We start from the raw sequence: 18565 nt of genomic DNA on the forward strand, positions 1-18565 counted from the left end.
GGCAGTCCAGCACAGAACGCCTTCCCTTTGCTGCGGTGCCTCGTGCCTCTGCAGCTCTGGCCCCAGCTCCCTGCAAAGCATCTGAAGATGTTCAGGCCCTGCTCTCACCCATGTTTCTTTTTCCTTCCGGAAAGAGGGAATAAGTGTGCCTGACTCACTGACTGTTTGTGTCTGGCTGGAGGGAACTTGATGTTTGCTGTTTGTTTTGCAGCTAATGATTATAAGCTTCTGATCGACTGATTGCTCATTGCAAGTGGGACATAATTCCCAAAATAAGGCAAGTTATGTGAAAATTAACTTGCAGGTCCTGATGGTTAGGCAGTTACAAGCTCTGCTGGAAGATGGTAGTAATTATCTTACGAAATTCCTTCCTGCCTTGTATCTTCATTGCGATTGCTCTAAGACTGATACGTTTAAGATCAAGATTGAGAGCAAGTGTGTGCAGAATGTTAAACACAGAGTTGCTATTTCTCATCTTATTTTTGGTTGTGACCTTTCGAAGTGCACACAGTCTGCAGCCTTGGAGCCACAGACGTAATCCGTAGCATTCCCATTGCTGAGGGCTGTCTTCATGCAGGAGGACCTGCCTGCAGAGCACCAACCCCAAGTCCAGGGAATAGAGTTTTCAAAGGGCTCAGTGCCCTGTACCATAAACCTATACCTAATCCATAGGGTTTTCAATAGAGCTCAGTGCCCTTTGGCTCAGGCTCAACTCACGTTTTGCTGTGGGAATGATGCTGTTGAAATTGAGGCCTGCAGTCTCGTTCAGTCCCATGCATGTTTGTTCTCTGGTGCTGCTGCTGCTGGGTAAAAATGTTCCTTTATGCCCTATACAAAGAAGGGATATTGCTTGCTCAGTTCACCTGAGCTTAGACCATAGGGCTTGGGGCAAGACAAGGAATTGTTCAGTCCCAAGCAAACACCTTCCTTTCCAGACTGTCCCTCCTCTTCAGTCTTAACACGTAGGGATGTGCCTCCCAAGAAATGCATGGAGGCTCTCGAGTGACTCCTTGCTGGAAGTTACAGTTGCATAGCATAATATAAAGAGGAGTACAGATGAGGCAGTGCCACTGTCTCACATTAATATAGGATGCTTCATTGATACTGTGAGCAGTGGTGGTGAACAGGCAGGTGGCGGGATCTCTGCAATTACTGGAGCCAAGCAGGGACATCCTAAAGTAATAAATGGCAAAGTGGAAAGCCGTGCTTTGTCAAGGGAAATGTACCTGGGAGATGAAGCCTCACAAGGCTGTCCCAGAGGTTGAGGACTTTGACAGATTCACCAGAGATAGGCAGTGATGCTCAGCTCTATCAGTCGAGCTGCCTGTGGGAGAGAAACCACCTCAATGGCACACAGCAGCTTTGTGTCATTGCTGCTGATGTACATAACAAAGCAAAGGTTCAAGAAACTGCCCCAGAAGTTTGTCCAGTTTCCAGAAAAGCTCCATAATTTTTAAGTGCCTGTTTGTAGGAATTGTAAGAATATCTCCTTAATTGCTGTGACTTTTGTGAGATTTGAATGAACCTTAGTCTGTATTTATCTGTAAGATGCAATTGAACCTACTACATTTTTCCTGAACATGATGGAGCAGATTTTCTTATTTCCACCCAGAACTGACACAGATGACATAGGATGGCACATAACTAGAATTTTGCAAATGTAGCAAGTCCAATCCATAGCATAACAGTGTGGCATACAAGGATACGTCCTTGTGGGCAGGTTTGCTGTGTCTTACCACATCATTTCTTTCTCTCACAAGTACCTGGTAGAGAAAGCGGGGGTTGAGTGGTGGAGATTATTTTAATTTTTGCAGCTGCGATTTCAGCATGATGGATTGGATTTCCATAAGGCCATTCAGATCTAATAATGATATTTATTTCTAATAAACATCTTCCATTTATATTCTCGTAGAGCAAGTGCTAATGACACTATTATTGCTTGTGCAATTACTGACGAAGAAGCCCCTTATGAGATGGGGATTTCACAGGGGACTGAAGGTAATTCTCTTCCAGAAAGACCCACAGGAATTATGTTACTGCAACAAATGTTTTGTTCCAGCTGAATATCATGCCTAGGCTACTGCTGTTGAGTTCCTGTGGCTAACAAACCAAGAGTTGGTTGTGCTGATTGTAGATACGGGGAAAAGAGACATGGGAAGTGCTGACAGTAATTTCTGAGTTTGTTCACAGTAGCACAAAGGCAGATTTCAGGATGGGAGGCAGTGCAAAGGCTTTTGCATGATGAAATGATGTGGGTTTGTAACTGCTTTTGTGGTGTTACCCTTCTGCGTAAACAGGAAGTTTAACCGTGCCGTGGAGCAACTTGGTTGGTTGCTTCCCACAGATTCTGCAGCTCCTTTGAATGGCTTGTCAAGTACTGGGCTGGTGTTTGCTGCCTGCTTTCTTAGCCTGTTCTTACCTGCATTGCCAGGTAAGGCTGTTTATTCTGGCAGGTACCTTGCCCACATTGTCCTGCTTTGAACTGATTGGGAAGCCCTGACTTTTGGAGCAATTTCAGTGTGAAGGGCAGGAGGGAAACAGGCAAAAGCAATGTATTTTGTGGTACTGCATGGAGGAGGAAGGGCACAGCAGTGCTGCGAGTCCCTCCTCTGGGAGGAAAAGAGAAAGCAAGCACACCTACCCATGGGAGTGCTATCAGCAGTTTGTACGTGAGCTCTGCATCTCCTCCACAAAGCTGGAAAACAGGCTGGTCCTCTGTATGAAAAGAGTATACACTCTCCTGCATTGCCATCAGGTTAGCGGGTTTTTATGAAACCCTCAGAACTGACTTTTGTAATGCTCCCACTGGTACCCGTGTGACTGCGATTGGGATTGAGATTCATCTTCACCAGCTTACTTGAAATGAAAAGTCTGATTTGAAACATCTAATTTAAAATATTAAAAAAAAAAAAGGCCTGCATGATCTGCGGATGTTTGCAATAAGCCACAGTGCAAAGAAAGACAGCACACTGCTTACAGCAAAGGAAAGGCAGCACTCCTTGTCTGCTGTGGGCAATGGGGAGAAGAGGCACATAGCCTTTAAACAGCCAACTCGATGGCCTCTGTCGCCGTGTCTCTTCTGGATGGAAGATGCTGGCAGAGGGGCATCTGCACAGTTAGGAGGAGAGAAATAATTTGGAAGAGCAGAGAAGAAGGGTCAATTTTATACAGGGTGAATGGTGAAGCCCCAGCTTGGTATACGTTGCCACTGAGGCTCTGGGCACCCTGCTCTTTCTTCAAAAAGGGAAATTAATGTTCTGTGCAGTAAATGTTACACATAGCGGTTTGCAGGGTGAGAGTTAATAGCGAGAAACCCAGTTTCTAAATCTGGGACATGTTTTACCTATAGGAACACCAGTGCAGTGTGCAGGTGAGTGTGTGCTATAGGGCCTTTCCCTTGTCTGGTCATGGGGAGTTGCTCACACTGCATCTCACATGGAAGAGCTCTTCCTTTCTGCTCTGGAGAGGCCAGATTTAGTCCCCAGTGCTGTAGTTAAGTGAGGGCTCCTGGGCTCGTGTCTAGGGGCTGGATTTCGTGTGCTTCCTTTGAATGGAGGAAACGATCAGTGTTTTTCTACAGCTTTCTCTTGGTGCTTGGCTCCCCTTTCCTCTGGCTTCTACTGTTGCTGATTCCAACTCTTAAATTTCATTATGTTTTTACCCAAGCTGATTGCTTCCCTGATTTCCTTTCTGCCTTAGTTGTGATCTGCTTAATGGTGATTTAGGAGGGTCGCAGTGCATTAAGATTTACATGCAGCCTTTGGCTGCTGCAAGACTGAATAGCACGACTTGTGCCTTCAAGGTCTTGACAGTTACGAGACTACAAAATTCCAGACAGTGAGCTGAAAGTGCTGCCGTTTCCCTCAGTGCTAATTAGCTCCTTTTAGCCTCGGTACATGGTTACTTCATGTGCAAGGCTTCCCTCTGTCAAATTCTTCTTCCCGATGATCAAATGGCTCGAAGACTTCACTTCAATGACTCGACCCTCTCGGGAGACCTGGGCTTTTATTGCCCATATTTACACATGAGGGATAGCTACTAGGATGTCTGTGGCACGTGAGCAGTTTGTAGGAGTCCCAGGCAAGAGCATATTGCCTTCGCTTCAACCTGAAATCAGGGCAGGAGTCTGTGATTCCGTGCTGTCCTGGTCTATGACCTTTGTGCACTAGATCCCTGCTGGATAGCTGTATTTGAAGGCCTGGCTGTTAATGTGTTCACTCAGGTGTTGGAGGAAATTTCCCTAGGAAGAAGGCATCATCTGTGCTCAGAAAGGATCATAGGACCTTAAATAGTGCTGTAAAAGGTGACTGGAATAATCTCAAGTTATTTTATAAACTATCTAGCAGTGCTCAGTGCAGTGCTCAATCAAAAGGAAGGAGTTCACTATCCATAAGATTTAATTAAAGGTCTCTGAACGCAATTATGAACCTAACTCCAGTTTCTACATTTGGAAATTTCCATCATAAAGCATCTCCATTCATCTATCCTTACACACATAGATACATGTTGTCGGCTGGTGTAAATCTAATCTGACTCAAGGACTTCAAAGGGTTTTGTTTTGTTTTTTTATTGTTTTGGGGATATCTTTTTCTTACATGTCAGTGTTTCCATAAAGACTTTACACTGGACATAAATTGCATCCACATTAGTGTTAAGAGGCCATAGAGATTTTAAAGCGTGACGGTCAATATCTTTTTATGGTGTTTGTTTTGCAAGCTGTCAGGATAGTTACAGTATTGTAATAAGCAGAGAAACCTGGGAAACTATATATTGATACACTCTGAAATAAGACAGAAAGGAGAATGAACTTGCTGTTTGTTTGGTTAATTTCCATGCACGAGCGTGACTGGAGGATGTGGTCAGGAAAAACACTGATAAATTCAGAGGTCAATTCAAAATGGTGTAAATTAGCCCCCATCATCTGCCTTTCTGTGGCTTACATCTGGGCCTGCCTGACGTCCTCTCTTTGCCTCTTTTCCCAGGTTGTTGCACTGTCATCATGGAGTCTCTTGAGAGATTCAATCTACTATACACTGTCTGTTGTTGCACTCATTGTGGTAAGTTTCCAAAGGCTGTTGTACATATTATTCTTCTGTGGGAGCCCACATGTCTGCTGTAGAGGGATCTCACTAAGAAACCAAAGTTTTGTAGCTAAGGTTCTCACTCCAGGAGCCATATGGTTTTTCTGTCTACGGAAAAATGAATGTGTGGTCTCCGTGGTTCTGTAGAAAAGCATGGCCAAAGGGTAAGAGATGAAGAAATATCAAGGTCAGGGTATGCAAAAATTGTCTTTCCTGGTAACAGTTACTAGTTTTTTCATGTATATATATATATATTTTTTTTTTGCTTGGGCATATAGTCTAGGACTGTACATTCCCCAAGAAAGGAAGAGATTTTGTGAGGCTAATTCCCATGTGTAAACAAGAAGAAAGGAACATGGAGTCAGAAGATGAACACTTGCATTTCTGAAGTTTATGCAGCTTTCCTTAGACATGGTGTGCTTTGTTTTGCCTTTGCTCATCAAATGTCCGTATGCATGTGCATATTGTGCACAAAGGCCTGTGTCTCTAACCTCGCACAGAGGGTTTGCCTTAAGCTCTTTGTGCTTTTGTTCAGCAAGGTCTTCTATCTAATGCATGCATCAATGCTGCTGCTAGAATTAAAGCTGCTTAACTATTAGTAATGAGCTGCAAAACTAAAAACTTTTCTTTTTGCTTGACAAGTAGCATCATAGCAAAAACTCTTTCTGAGTAATGAACTCCACCACATCCACTAATTGTAATAGATAACACTGCATGAGCGTAAAGACATCTAGCAGGTGTTGGGTAGATAGTGATAGGACAAGAGGGAATGGTCTTAAACTGAGACAGGAGAGGTTTAGGTCAGATATTAGGAGGAATTTTTTCACAGAGGGTGGTGAGGCACTGGAACAGGTTGCCCAAGGAGGCTGTGGATGCCCCATCCCTGCAGGCATTCAAGGCCAGGCTGGATGTGGCTCTGGGCAGCCTGGTCTGCTGGTTGGTGACCCTGCACACAGCAGGGGATTGGAACTAGATGAGCATTGAGGTCCTCTTCCATAGAACCCAGGCCATTCTATGATTCTATGATATGATTCCCTTAGTTTACACCAAGGAAAGCACAGATGTGGGCAGTTGCCTGCTGTTTGGCCACGTGTTTGGATTGGGTGTTTCATACAGGCATTACAAAACTGCAGAAATCCTTTTCTTTTGGAACTGTACCCCATAATATCAGAGAACTGTAACTTTTTTAGACCTGAAGAGGTTCAAGGTCTTTCGTGCAGCCAGAGTAGGGCTTGGAGGCATTGTCAGAACTGTGAACTGTGGATGTCAAAGCACTTATGGCCAATTGTGGCTTGGGAGATGTGGCCCCCATTTCTTCAGCATTACTCCACAGCAATCACTGCACAGGCCTTTTAAACACCTGTTAGAGAAAAACGGAGATAAATTAGAAGAAGAGAGAACATTTTAAGTGATTTAGCTCCCGAGTGATTTAGCAACTCTGTCCTATTGCTCCTCAGACAATGGCAAATGAGGATTCTCCTTTCAGAGTCCAAACACTGCTTCACTTTAAGAATTCTCTCTCCATCATTTAGCTAAGGACCCCAGGCTTTACAGTGGCTCGAATCCTTTATCTCCTTCTAAGGTAGAATCAAAAGGAGATGTCAGCACGTTGATATTTGCATTCTGCCTCTCCAGCCCCCATCTCTCCACTGGCAGGCATGCTGCTGGCTCTGTGCAGAGCACAGCACAACTTGCACTCTGTTTTCTCATTTGTTTGACTTGTATGGGTCTTACATTTTAGAAAGCATTTAAGCACTTCGCTATATAGGGATAATTTGCCGTGCTGGGGCATTGAGACTCTGCTGCAGCCAGAATATAATCATCTTTCTTGAAGGATAATATTGCTTTGTAGAAGATTGAGCTTATGTTATTTTGAAGAGCAGCTTGTGGTGCTCTCATATGAGCTACACTCCACAGGTGCCTTTGCTAATCATAAATATACCTGAGAAGAGAGAAATACATTCCTGCCAACACTGAAATGCAACAGCTTAAAATTCTGCCGGGTAAATCCATGTGAGTTTATCTCCTTCATTTCAACCAGCAAAGGATTCGCAGTGCTGCAGTAAGAAATAGCAAAGCAACAAACTCACCTCTTTGGTGCTCCGTGCCAGCTGATAAGAGTGAGTGAACTCCACATCACAGCAGTTAGAAGTGGGCCAACTTTCTTTATCACTCTTACCTCGTGTTGATTTAGCTATATGATTATGTTTTTCACCTTAAAATTATATTACAAAGCTGGTCTTCTTTTAAAGCTTGGCAAGAACTGTTACTCCTTATTTCTCTTGAAAGAAAAAAGATCCCAGTGTTTCCTAACTCGAAGGGACGCGGTCATTGTCATTAGTGAAAGAAGTGGGATGGGTGCTATTTTTAATCACAAAGGTCAATGCACAAGCTTTCGTGCCCTGCCACACCAACACAGTGCAACCTAAAATAGCTGTTGTCAGATTAGATCATCATGACTGGGTCTGTGACTTATAGCATGCATAATGTCTTGCTGTCATGTGCTCTTCCAGTAACAAATACAGCTATTGTTTGCTGCTCTATCAAACACAAGTTGCTATTTACAGGCTCTTTAGCTTCAGGGAAGCGTTTTGTTGTAATTTCTAAAGCCCATTTCCTTTCCCTTGGTTTTCTCCACCACTTCTCTGGGTGTGTTTTCCTAGTGGCATACACAGCACTTCCACTCCTTCGTACAGCACTGAGCTGAAAGCAGGTAAAGGTGCTGGGAAGGACCAAGTGACCAGCAAGAGCCTCGCCAGCTGGCACCTGGTCCACTGGATGCAGCCTAGGGCTGTGAGGCCCCTGGACCGCTCGTGAGCATCCTTTCCAGCCCTGCCCTTCCCACCGTGGCTGAAGCACGAGCCAGGCTCAGCATCCCCAGCTCTGGGACTGGCAGCTAGAGCAGAGCTCACACAGAGGCCCACTGGAGGTGGAAAGAGAAGCAGAGTAAGGGATGCTGCCAGCAAGGCCATCACAGCAGTCCCCCCTGCTTCCAGCATCTGCTGGTGCTGGTGAATTCAGCGGTGGAACATGACGGCCATCTGCTGGTGACCTCCTAACAGCTGCCTCTTCAAACCCCAAAAGCCAGGGCTGGATAGATAGATGGGTGTGAACCCCTTCACTTCCATGGCACAGCGTTGGTGTTCCCCAACACACGGCGTCTTACACGTGCAGGAGAAAGACATCACTCCTTCCCAAGGAGCACAGCATCACGGGGAAACCTTCAGATGTACTGACAGGGTTCTAACAGTGCTTGTTAAGAGTTTCAAGCTTAGCTCTTAAAGAAGTCGTGCCCTGGGGCTGGTTTTCAGTGTTGTTGGAGCACCTGTCATTGACACCAGGTGTGGAAGTGGCTGTAAATCTGCATACCTACAGCCCAGCTGCTGCTGAAGGGCAGCACAGAGGGATGGCAGTATCTCTGCTGAGACCAGCTGGTGCAGCTCCTCCAGCTCACCTGTTTGCCCTGTCACCTCTTCAGCTCAGCGCCTGTTCCACAGGACCCTGTGGGCTTTAGGGAGGAATGCTGCTCTGCTTTTCTAAGTGGGAGAAATGTGAGAGCTGAAAAGTTCCTAGGGAAACAGAAGAGAGCCTAATGCCATTGCCCTAGGTTGCTCTGTCCCCTCTGTCACCTGCTGGGGGGGGTTGGCTGTTGGCAGCCTTGGTGCATGCTCTCATGCATTCCTTGTTTAACATGCTTCTTTTTTAATCTTTCCTCCACAGTTTATTTACGACGAAAAGGTTTCCTGGTAAGTGAATCTGGCTGTATTTCTTGTTCATTTTTCCTGTTCACACCACAAAAGCTGCCGTACACAGGGTTCATGGGAAGAGAAAGGGTTTCAGAATCAAAAGTTTTGCTGAGATCGTTGTGTTTTCAGCACGTCGTAGAGCTTGGAGAGTGACAGTGGTAGCTTTGTTTTCCCTCAGCCAGCATTATTTGGATCACAAGCACTAGGGGGAGTCAGGTTGCTTGGGTTGTGTGTTTTTTTAAACTCTTTCTTAATGGGGGATTTATGTTTAATTTCAGAGGATTTCTGAAACGCTGGGTTTTGCAATGGCTCGTTTTCATTTTGTTTTGTTTTTAACTGAAATTGACTTGAGACCCAATTATATTTGACCGTGCCCCACTCAAACCCATCGATGAGGAAGCTGAGCGTTGAGCTGCCAGGAGTGAGGTTTGGCATGGTTAGTGCAAGGTGCCAAAATCCCAAATGAGAACATAACCCATGAATTTTAGTACATAGCAGGCAGCAGGAGCTCAGCACCAGGTCCTGCTCTGATGCGCTTTGTGTTCCTTCTGTTTGCAGGTGGGAGTCGTTGGTCTTGGTGCTGATGTATGCCATCTACATCGTTATCATGAAGTAAGAGATACCTCTCTACCTTTTTGTGGGCACAAAACCCCATTGTGTTTCGTTATTCCTTGCTCTGAGACCCATAGTAGAACTGCAGCACAATCAGCACTGATTTCATGAGCATCTGAGCTGCATAGCTTCCTTCATACCAGATGATGCTGGAGGAGCTGGTCTGTTCTGCTGTTTGATTCCCCTCCTCCTGCCCTGTTTCTAAAAGCCAGTGGAAAAGAAACCCGGATTTAAGCTGGAACATTAAACAAAACCTACCAGCCACCAAGCACACCAGTGGTCTTTTCTCAACAAGTAAGAGTAGAAGTTTGTTTTGAAATGATGAACAGAGTAAATATTAGGAGAGCAATTCTCAGTGAGAGCAGCAAAACAGGCTTGGGAATACAAGTCAGAATTCCTCTTACTTCTAGTAATTAGAAACTTTAATATGGAGGGCAGGTTCACACTTGCAACTCTGGCCAACAAAACAGGTAGCTGTGCTGTTTCAATCCAGAGTGGATTTGTTTTCTTAAAGGGATGCTGTAGTTTGAACAGATGTTTCTGACCTCCTGGCTGTTGGTGTGGTTATAGGGGCCTCAGCCACGTGCTCACAATGGTCCGTCCTTCCCTTTGAGTCTCGTGGTGAGATCCTGAGCTCATGTCTGTGTCAGTTCCTGGTTACTCAAAATAAGATAAGAAGCAAATATATTTATTTTATATGTAATTCTTTTCAAAGTCGAGGCCAGAACTTAGCACATGGTCTCACGTTTCTCTGGTTGGCTTTCACAGGCAAAATTGCACTCATACTCAGGAGTGACTGCAGATAATAAATAAATTTGCACAATGATGAGTAAGCATTATTTGCTATGGGAATATTACTTACATGTAGATAAACAAACTGTGCTCTGTTCATGATTGGTTTCTCACATGTTTCCAAGCCTTCTGGGAACAGAGGCATTGCACTGTGTGCAGTTTGGTGGGAGCTGAGCATGCTATCTATCCCTCGATGTCCTTAAAGCCAGGAGCTGAATGCAGGAAAGGTTCTATCAAGAAATCCATGTAGAAGCAGCAAAGGTACACCTAGAATTCCTTTTATTTCTGCAGGTACAACTCTACCATACAACACTGCTTGGAAAGGAAGACAAAAAACGCTGCAAACATGGTGAATGGATTGGCAAATAACACGGAAATGGATGATAACAGCAACTGCGATGCCACAGTGGTGTTACTAAAGAAAGGTAACTGTTCCAGTAAGTCACCCTGCTTGCTTGCATCGTTCTGAATGTTTACAAGTTTGTCTGCCCACTCTGCACCGTGGGCTGGGCACGTCTGCTCAGCGCTGACATAGGCAGGGAGGTGCTCCTTAAGCCCCACTTACATTTCCTTAGCTTAAAAAAATTGTTGCTTCCATAGCTCAGCTGCACTGAGCTGTGTGTGTGTGCGCAGTGGTGAGCACAAATTAAACTGCATACACAGAGCGTAACAGATCTTGCTTTGTCTTTGCAGCAGGCAACGAGCACGTGTAGTAAATGTTGAATTATTATGCACCTATCCTCAGCAATAAGAGACTCCCCAAACCACTGCTTTAAACTGGAGAAGGAGTTGTGTTTTATTTAAAGCAGCCCTGGCCTCTGTGTGCAGACAAGCTGCCCTTTTTCTTCTGCTTGACTCCATAAAGGACAAACGAAACCAGCTGTTTTCCTACAAAAGTGATTGAAAGATTTAGTATATATATAGTAAGCAACTGAACATGAAATGTGGATGTTTTTTCTTGCTGACATCAGACCCTTTGAGTCTACCAGATGCCTGCTATCACATTACTGCCCTGTTGCTGAGCAGAGGGAAAGCTTTTCTGAGCGTGGTGTGCTGTGGTTTGGGGAAGCTGCTGTTACTGGAACAGCTCTCTGTAGCTTTGGAATCTCAACAGTGGAACTGTGCTGGCAAGATAACCACACTGCACCAGTGCAACTAGGCTGGGAAAACAAAAGCATAAAGTCAGGTTTACCCAGTGTCCCCAGGACTGCACACAAATGAGGCATTTCTGATTGTAGGATTTGGTTTAAATTGCACCAGAATGCCTCTTTGCATGACACTGCTCAGACTGATACATTTTGGTCTTGAACCCTTGTGGTTTCTTAAACTGGCTGAGGAAGGAAGCCCAAAGGATTGCTTCATCTTCTTGCAGATTGTTCCTATGTTTACTTGGCCTCTGCAGGCTCAGATGGGTGAGTGGTGCTGCTGGGTGCACCACCAGCAGCAGCACTGGTCAAAAACAGCCCTGATTTCAACTGGTCAGAGTGCTGAGGGCATCCAGTAATTACATTTGCTTTCCAAGCTTCCACTTTTCTGAACTGAGGACCACAAAGAAGAAAGCAGAAGGGTTTCGGTGGTACACAGCACATGCTAATGTGAAAAAGTCACCAGGGAAAGCTATCTGGCCTTCTTGATTTTTGTGATCCACACATCTATCCCAAACCATAGAAGCATCCTCAGAAAAAAGAAAGTGCCTGAGTAGGTGCTCTGCTGTAGGACTAGGAATGATGACAATGCCAGTGCTGAGCGCAGTTGTGCTGGGGAAAGATCTTGGGTTTCCCTGCTGCTGTGTCCCAATCCTGCTTCTGCTTTCTCAATCCAAGGACTTTTGGCCCATCCCACAGAGGTGATGGTGGATGAGGCCAATATCCTCACACAAGTGCAAATTATAATAGTGGAATTAATACTTCCTTATTGCAGCAACTTCTTCACCTCAGTAGTAACCATTGTTGAAGCAGTGATCCGTTTAACAGAGGCCTACAATAAACTGTGCAGAACAGATTTCATTGCTATCAGTGGGAATGAATGGAGATACCGTATTGGTCGTTTATTTATAAAACCTGCTGTGTAAAGACAGGAATTAAATACAGAGGAGGCTGTGGAGTGGCTGAAGGAGTGATTTTTACAAAGGACCTCTAGAACCTGTAGATATGTTCTGCTGAGAGCCATATAAGATGGAAAGAGAGGCTGGTAGAAGGCAAAGTCTTCAGCTTCTCTTTGTTTCTTGGTTGCAGGGAATTTCCACCGCAAAGCCTCAGTGATCATGGTGGATGAGCTGCTGTCTGCCTACCCACACCAGCTTTCATTTTCTGAGGCTGGGCTCCGGATCATGATAACCAGCCACTTTCCTCCCAAAACACGTCTCTCCATGGCCAGCCGCATGCTAATCAATGAGGTATGTCTGTTCTCTTTTTTCCTCTCTTTCTTTCTCATTCTGAATTTGCTCTTGCCTGTGGCAGCATTCAGGTCAAAATTGACCTCTATGATTTTCCTGGATCCTTGTGTGCATTTTTCCCAGTTCCATTCTTCTAACGACATCTGTACTAAATCATCCCTTGCTATCTGTACCCATGGAGATTTTAGTAGAGAAAGTTCCAAGTCATTATGTGGTTATGCTCCCTGTAGCTGTTGCTCACAGCAGATGCCTCCAGCATCAATCTGGATCTGATGTTAACATCTTTATTTTATAAGATGGTACTACACTTTCTGACCCTTGTCTTGTTCCTGCAGTCAGTTCAACCGTTACTGGTCCTTATCTCATAAAAGCTATATCTGTGTGATGTTTGTCTAGTTCCTGCAAGCAACTATTGCATTATCCATGACCAAAATCCATCCCTTTTTACTTTTAAAACCAAGTGTTTAAAGAACTCTGCACATCTCTTTTTCTCTGTTCCTCCCCTTCTCTTTAAGAAAAAATAAAAAGCAAGTATTAAATTTTAAAAAATCTGTCTTTGAGCAAGAATTTGTGTCTGTATTAACAGAGACAAAGACTGATCAACAGCAGGACTTACACCAATGGTGAATCAGAAGTAGCAATCAAAATACCTATCAAGCACGTTGTGGAGAATGGAACAGGTCCAAGCAACTCGTCTGAGCGGGGTGTGAACGGCACACGGCGAGACGAGGACGTGGCTGAGGCTGGCAATGAGACAGAGAATGAGAATGAGGATAATGAGAACAATGAAAATGATGAGGAAGAGGAAGAAGATGATGACGATGATGACCATGAAGGGCCATACACACCTTTTGACCTACCCAGTAAGAAACTTGTGGGTTTGTGTTGTTCCAGAAAGCAAAACTGAGTTTGAGTATGCCAGAAAGCACAGAATCATAGAATCCTTAGTGCTGGAAGGGACGTCTGAGGGCCATCTAGTCCAACTCCCCTACAATTAGGAGGGACACCACAGCTAGTTCAGGTTGCCCAGGGCCTTATTCAGCCTTGCCTTGAAAGTCTTGAGACTTCCCCTTGAGGGACAGGCCATCAACCACAACACTACGTCACCTGTTCCAGTGCCTCATCACCCTCACTGTAAAATATTTTTTCCTTTATATCTACACATACGTTGGGGTCTGTACCTGTACCTCACAGTTCAGTTCCCGGTCACAGGTAACAGCTAATTGGAAAGCACGAGGTGTCTCTCAACGTGTTGGGCTGGTTGGTGCAGCTCAACTGCAGCTCATGTGTTGGCCCTGCCACTGCAGTCTGTGGGAAAGGCAGCAACCTCTGCTGGGGAGTTCTTTCTGTGAAACCTGGGTCCCTCTCTGGGCAGACCAATCTCGTTCCATTGACTGCCCTACGTTTGAGACATACCAGAGCTGTTGAGATCTCGGGTGCTGGAAACAAGACAGAATACTGTAGGGACTGTTTCTGCCATTTCCAAGTGATACACGTTTTTGGGAACTCCTATTCAGACCTCAATACATAGCTGTAGTTCAAGCAGGGGAAAAAGCTGAGCCTTAAAGATAATAATTTAGATGTTCTATGGACACTGACACTTGATTTATACTATGGGAAAGGTTGATGTGACCTCTGGAGTTGTCTGGTTCAAACTTCTGCTCAGAGGAGGTCTTTCTAGAGCAGGTTGCCAAAGGCTGCATCCAATCTTGAGTGTTAGTTAGTTCCAAGGATGGGAATCTCACAGTCTTTCTGGGTCATTGTTCCAGAGTCTGACCACCCATGTGATAGGAAAAAAAACACAGCTGTGACACTTATTGATGCTTGCTGAATGGTTATGACACCAACCAGTGGATGTAGCACAGAGAGGCAGTGGGTGGTGTGTTTCAGCAGTGACAACAGCAACAATGGGTCACCTCCACTTGTGCAGATTTTTCTGAGCATAGAATGCAGGCTCTTGTTCACCCCTGGCAAAAATGCATTGTGAATGGGTGGTGGCTGTTGAAAAACAGTGTTTTGTAGCTGAGAATTTACTCCATCAAACAATGTTATTGTCCTCTTTGTATCTGTTGTCACTTCTGTAGGAGGCATTACTTTCAGAGCGACCTACATATTAACTAGAATCATGATTGTTTCCCATCTTCTGTTTTACAGCTGGCAAAATGGAAATCTTGAAGTGGCTCTTCACATGGCCATTGAGCTTTGTGCTGTATTTCACAGTGCCCAACTGTAACAAACCCCACTTGGAGAAATGGTTCATGGTTACCTTTGCTTCTTCTACCCTCTGGATTGCAGCTTTCTCCTACATGATGGTGTGGATGGTATGTACCAACTAAAGCAGAAAACAGCCTAAGAAAGGCAACATAAGTGATTTTTGTCAGCTTTGAATAATTGGGCTGTACTCTGTAGTCTACCCTTAAGCAGAAATATGGGGCACTGGCATCAGGGAAGAAAGGGAGGCCTGGCTTGGGCTCTGCACTGGTGCACAAATCATGGTCTGTGTCAGCACGGGACCAAAGCAGCATGGAGGGACCTCTCTAAAGCTCTGGCCACAGTTTTCCTCTGGGATTGGGGAGGCAACAAAAAGTGTCCTGTTCTTTCACAGTTCGTTCCTGTAGTAGAACTAATTGAACAAGTGGCAGGATTTTTGTTTGGGATTATTTTGTTCTGTCTTCATAATCCTTGCTACCCTGAACGGGAAATAGAAATGTACTTGCTTTCTTTGCTTTTCCTATGTGAGGATTAGGTCTTTCTCAAGGGAAAAAAAAAAAAAAACTGTGCCAGTTTTCTATAGCTGGAATAGTAGAACCCACAGGGTCACTGCTTCTAGCATGTGGTTCACACTTCATGGGATATGCTGCTGAAAGTTCAGAATAACAGTAATTATCCCTGATCAAGTTTTGCTTTCTTCTATGCATTTAACATGGCTAATAGGAAATTTGGCCTTGTTAAACAGTGGCATCCAAATTATTAATATGTGGATCAGATCAGAGAGCAGTAATCGATCATAGACTCTGTAGCAAAGGAACAAAGGAGCTTATAGGTATCTCCTCTCTGCCAAAAGGAGCTGTTTGCAGTGACATAGATATATATGTTCCTACATATAACATTTATGTAACATTAATGTAATGAACTTTGGGGATGTTTTGGTGTCACCTTAGCTGTTGTTTGCATGTAATAACATCTGTGAGCTTTGGGCAAATCTGTTAAGAGAGGGCAGTGAGGCACTATATAGCCTCTCCTCCAGATTAGAGTCAAGAGAATAGTGGATGAAAGGTAGAAAGCAGCTAATCAAAGAGAAGTGTGTAGCAGGTCAGTGCTTTCCTCTGCCAGGTGGTGAACATACAAAAAAAAAAAAGTGAAAAAAGCCTTTCACTGCTGCTCTTTAAAGAAAGTGTCAGTTTGCACTGAGCAATAAACGCTGTCTCACAGCATCTTGCAGAACTGGACCAAAGCTGCTCTCTGATTTTATTCTTTATAAACCACCTGACAGTTCTGTTTCATTCCTTAGGTGACAATCATTGGCTACACGCTGGGAATTCCAGACGTGATAATGGGCATCACTTTCTTGGCTGCAGGAACCAGCGTGCCAGACTGCATGGCAAGCCTTATCGTAGCAAGGCAAGGTGGGTTCATCACTGAGGTGTCAGGCTGCTGTTGAGTTGCTTCTGTGCATCACTGTCCTCTTTAAGAAGTGTGTCCTCAATGTGAAAACATTCAGAGCCCTTTTTCTGAGGCTGAAGTTGATGGCAAGCACAAAGGAAAAGAATTTTGCTGCTATTGCAAAGCAGCTGAAAGTTTCTTAATGATGGTGTGCAGCAAGCTATGCCGTGGTTGGCAACTTGAAGCTTCCCAGAAATTCACTGTTTGATTTTTGTTGGTTTATTTGTTTGTTTGCCAAATTTAAATCCAGTGTTGTGGGTTTATGCAGAATATGCCATGTGTGTTTTTCTGAGACATGCCTGAGTGTACGTGGTTTCCATTCCTGCAGGTATGGGGGATATGGCCGTGTCCAACTCCATCGGAAGCAACGTTTTTGATATTTTAATTGGCCTAGGCCTCCCGTGGGCTTTGCAGACCCTAGCAGTGAATTACGGATCATACGTAAGTCTCACATTGGTTTGCAATCATTTTGTTTATTTGTGCATATCTCTTTTTTTAAGCAGAGGCTTTTATAGAGACTAATTAGAGCTATCAAAACAATCCCAAATTATGTGGGTGGGCTTTGAAGGAACAGATAGTTTTGCTATGTTTTGTGCTGGAGATAGCAGCAATTACTGCCAATGTACATTCCCCATCCTTTGGAGGACAAGTACTTCCACTTCCTCCTTAAAGGCAGGAACTTGTGCTGAAATAAGCTAATTCACTCGTGTATGCAGCATTTTTGTGCCCTTGAATATATTCCAAATAAGGAGAATGACCCTGGCTTAATAAGACAAACAGGGTAAATGCATGGGCAGAATGTAGGGCTTTTAGTAAGAAAAATTGTACTGGTTTTAAACTTAACACACTGAAAAGTGAAGGAAGCTGTTAAATAACTGGGGTATTTCAGGGCATGATTACCATCTGGAAACACTGTACAGCTCTACTTTTCGAGAAAACCTAGCCAACACTAATGGAACCTGTAGCTAATTCCCAAAGGATGACAGATGCACACCATGCACAGAGTTGCTGGAAGCTCCCTTCAGAGATAGAACAAGAGATACCATGAAGTCCCAGAGGGATGTAGCATTTGCTTTTAGCTGGACCACACTCAGCAGAACAGGAGAGATTCTTCTTTGCAATCACAGAATCATAGAACAGCCTGGGTTCTATGGAAGAGGACCTCAATGCTCATCTAATTTCAACCCCCTGCTGTGTGCAGGGTCACCAACCAGCAGCCCAGGCTGCCCAGAGCCACATCCAGCCTGGCCTTGAATGCCTCCAGGGATGGGGCATCCACAACCTCCTTGGGCAACCTGTTCCAGTGCCTCACCACCCTCTGGGTGAAAAACTTCCCCCTAATATCTAACCTAAACCTCCCCTGTCTCAGTTTAAAACCATTCCCCCTTGTCCTATCAATCACTCAATGACTGCAAAGTTAGGACTATAGAATCACAGGATGTTTGAGCTTGGCAGGTACCTCTTGAGATTATCAAGGCCTGAAACCTCTGTTCAAAGCATGGTGAGCCAGAGCAGGTTGCGTGGGACCATGTGCAGTTGATTCCTTAATTGAGGGTGGAGGAGGCACCACTGCCTCTCTCAGCTGTGTGTTCCAGTTTTAACCACCCTCTCAGTAAAAAGCTAGAAGTGTTCTGTTAATGGGATTTCTTGTATTTCAAATGGTGTGCATTGCCTCTTGCTCTTTCAATGGGTACAACTCGGAGGAGTCTGGCTGCACCTTTTTTATGCCCTTCCATCAGGTATTTACACATGCTGAGAAGATGCCCTCAAGCCTTCTCTTTTCCAGGCTGAACAGTCCCAGTTCTCTTGGTCTCTCAGCTGCTGCAGTGCCTTAAGTCATCCTTTCAGCCCCTTTCTCCAGTGAGTAGCTATCTCCCTTACACTGGGGAGCCAAGAACCGGACCTAGCTCTGCAAATGTGTCTCACTAGTGCTGAGAAGAGAGGACGGATGCCCTCCCTCCACCTGCTGGCGACGCTTCTAACGCAGCCCGGGCTGCTGTTGGTGCTGCTTGCCACAAGGGTGCATTGCGGGCTTGTACTCGGTGTCCATTAGGACCAGGAGATCTTAGCCAAGTTGCTTTCTAGTTGGTCGGCTTCGGTGCGTTCTGGTGCATGAGGTTTTTCCTTCCCAGGTGCAGGACTTCTCATTTTCCTTTGCTGATGCTGATGAAGTGCATTTTCCCACCTCTGCAGGGTCCCTGGTGAAGACACCAGCCTTCTGGTGCTTCAGCCACTCCAGCCAGTTTTGTATTGGCTGCAAACTTGCTGAGGTTGTC

The 18565-nt window shown here is 44.8% G+C and overlaps 1 protein-coding gene across 1 annotated transcript in view; it reads left to right on the forward strand.

Annotated features, from left to right (window-relative positions):
• The window catches only part of SLC24A3 (solute carrier family 24 member 3), a 141895-nt gene that overhangs the window by 103749 nt on the left and 19581 nt on the right, over positions 1-18565 (forward strand). The window contains exons 8-16 of the mRNA XM_085218718.1: positions 4983-5057; positions 8802-8827; positions 9386-9439; positions 10523-10656; positions 12466-12626; positions 13213-13489; positions 14781-14947; positions 16138-16252; positions 16618-16730. Of these exons, the coding sequence (XP_085074844.1) occupies positions 4983-5057; positions 8802-8827; positions 9386-9439; positions 10523-10656; positions 12466-12626; positions 13213-13489; positions 14781-14947; positions 16138-16252; positions 16618-16730 (1122 nt within the window). The remainder of the gene's footprint in view (positions 1-4982; positions 5058-8801; positions 8828-9385; positions 9440-10522; positions 10657-12465; positions 12627-13212; positions 13490-14780; positions 14948-16137; positions 16253-16617; positions 16731-18565) is intronic.

Source organism: Meleagris gallopavo, chromosome 2 (assembly GCF_905368555.1).
Source record: "Meleagris gallopavo chromosome 2, MGAL_WU_HG_1.1, whole genome shotgun sequence".
Taxonomy (NCBI): Eukaryota; Metazoa; Chordata; class Aves; order Galliformes; family Phasianidae; genus Meleagris; species Meleagris gallopavo.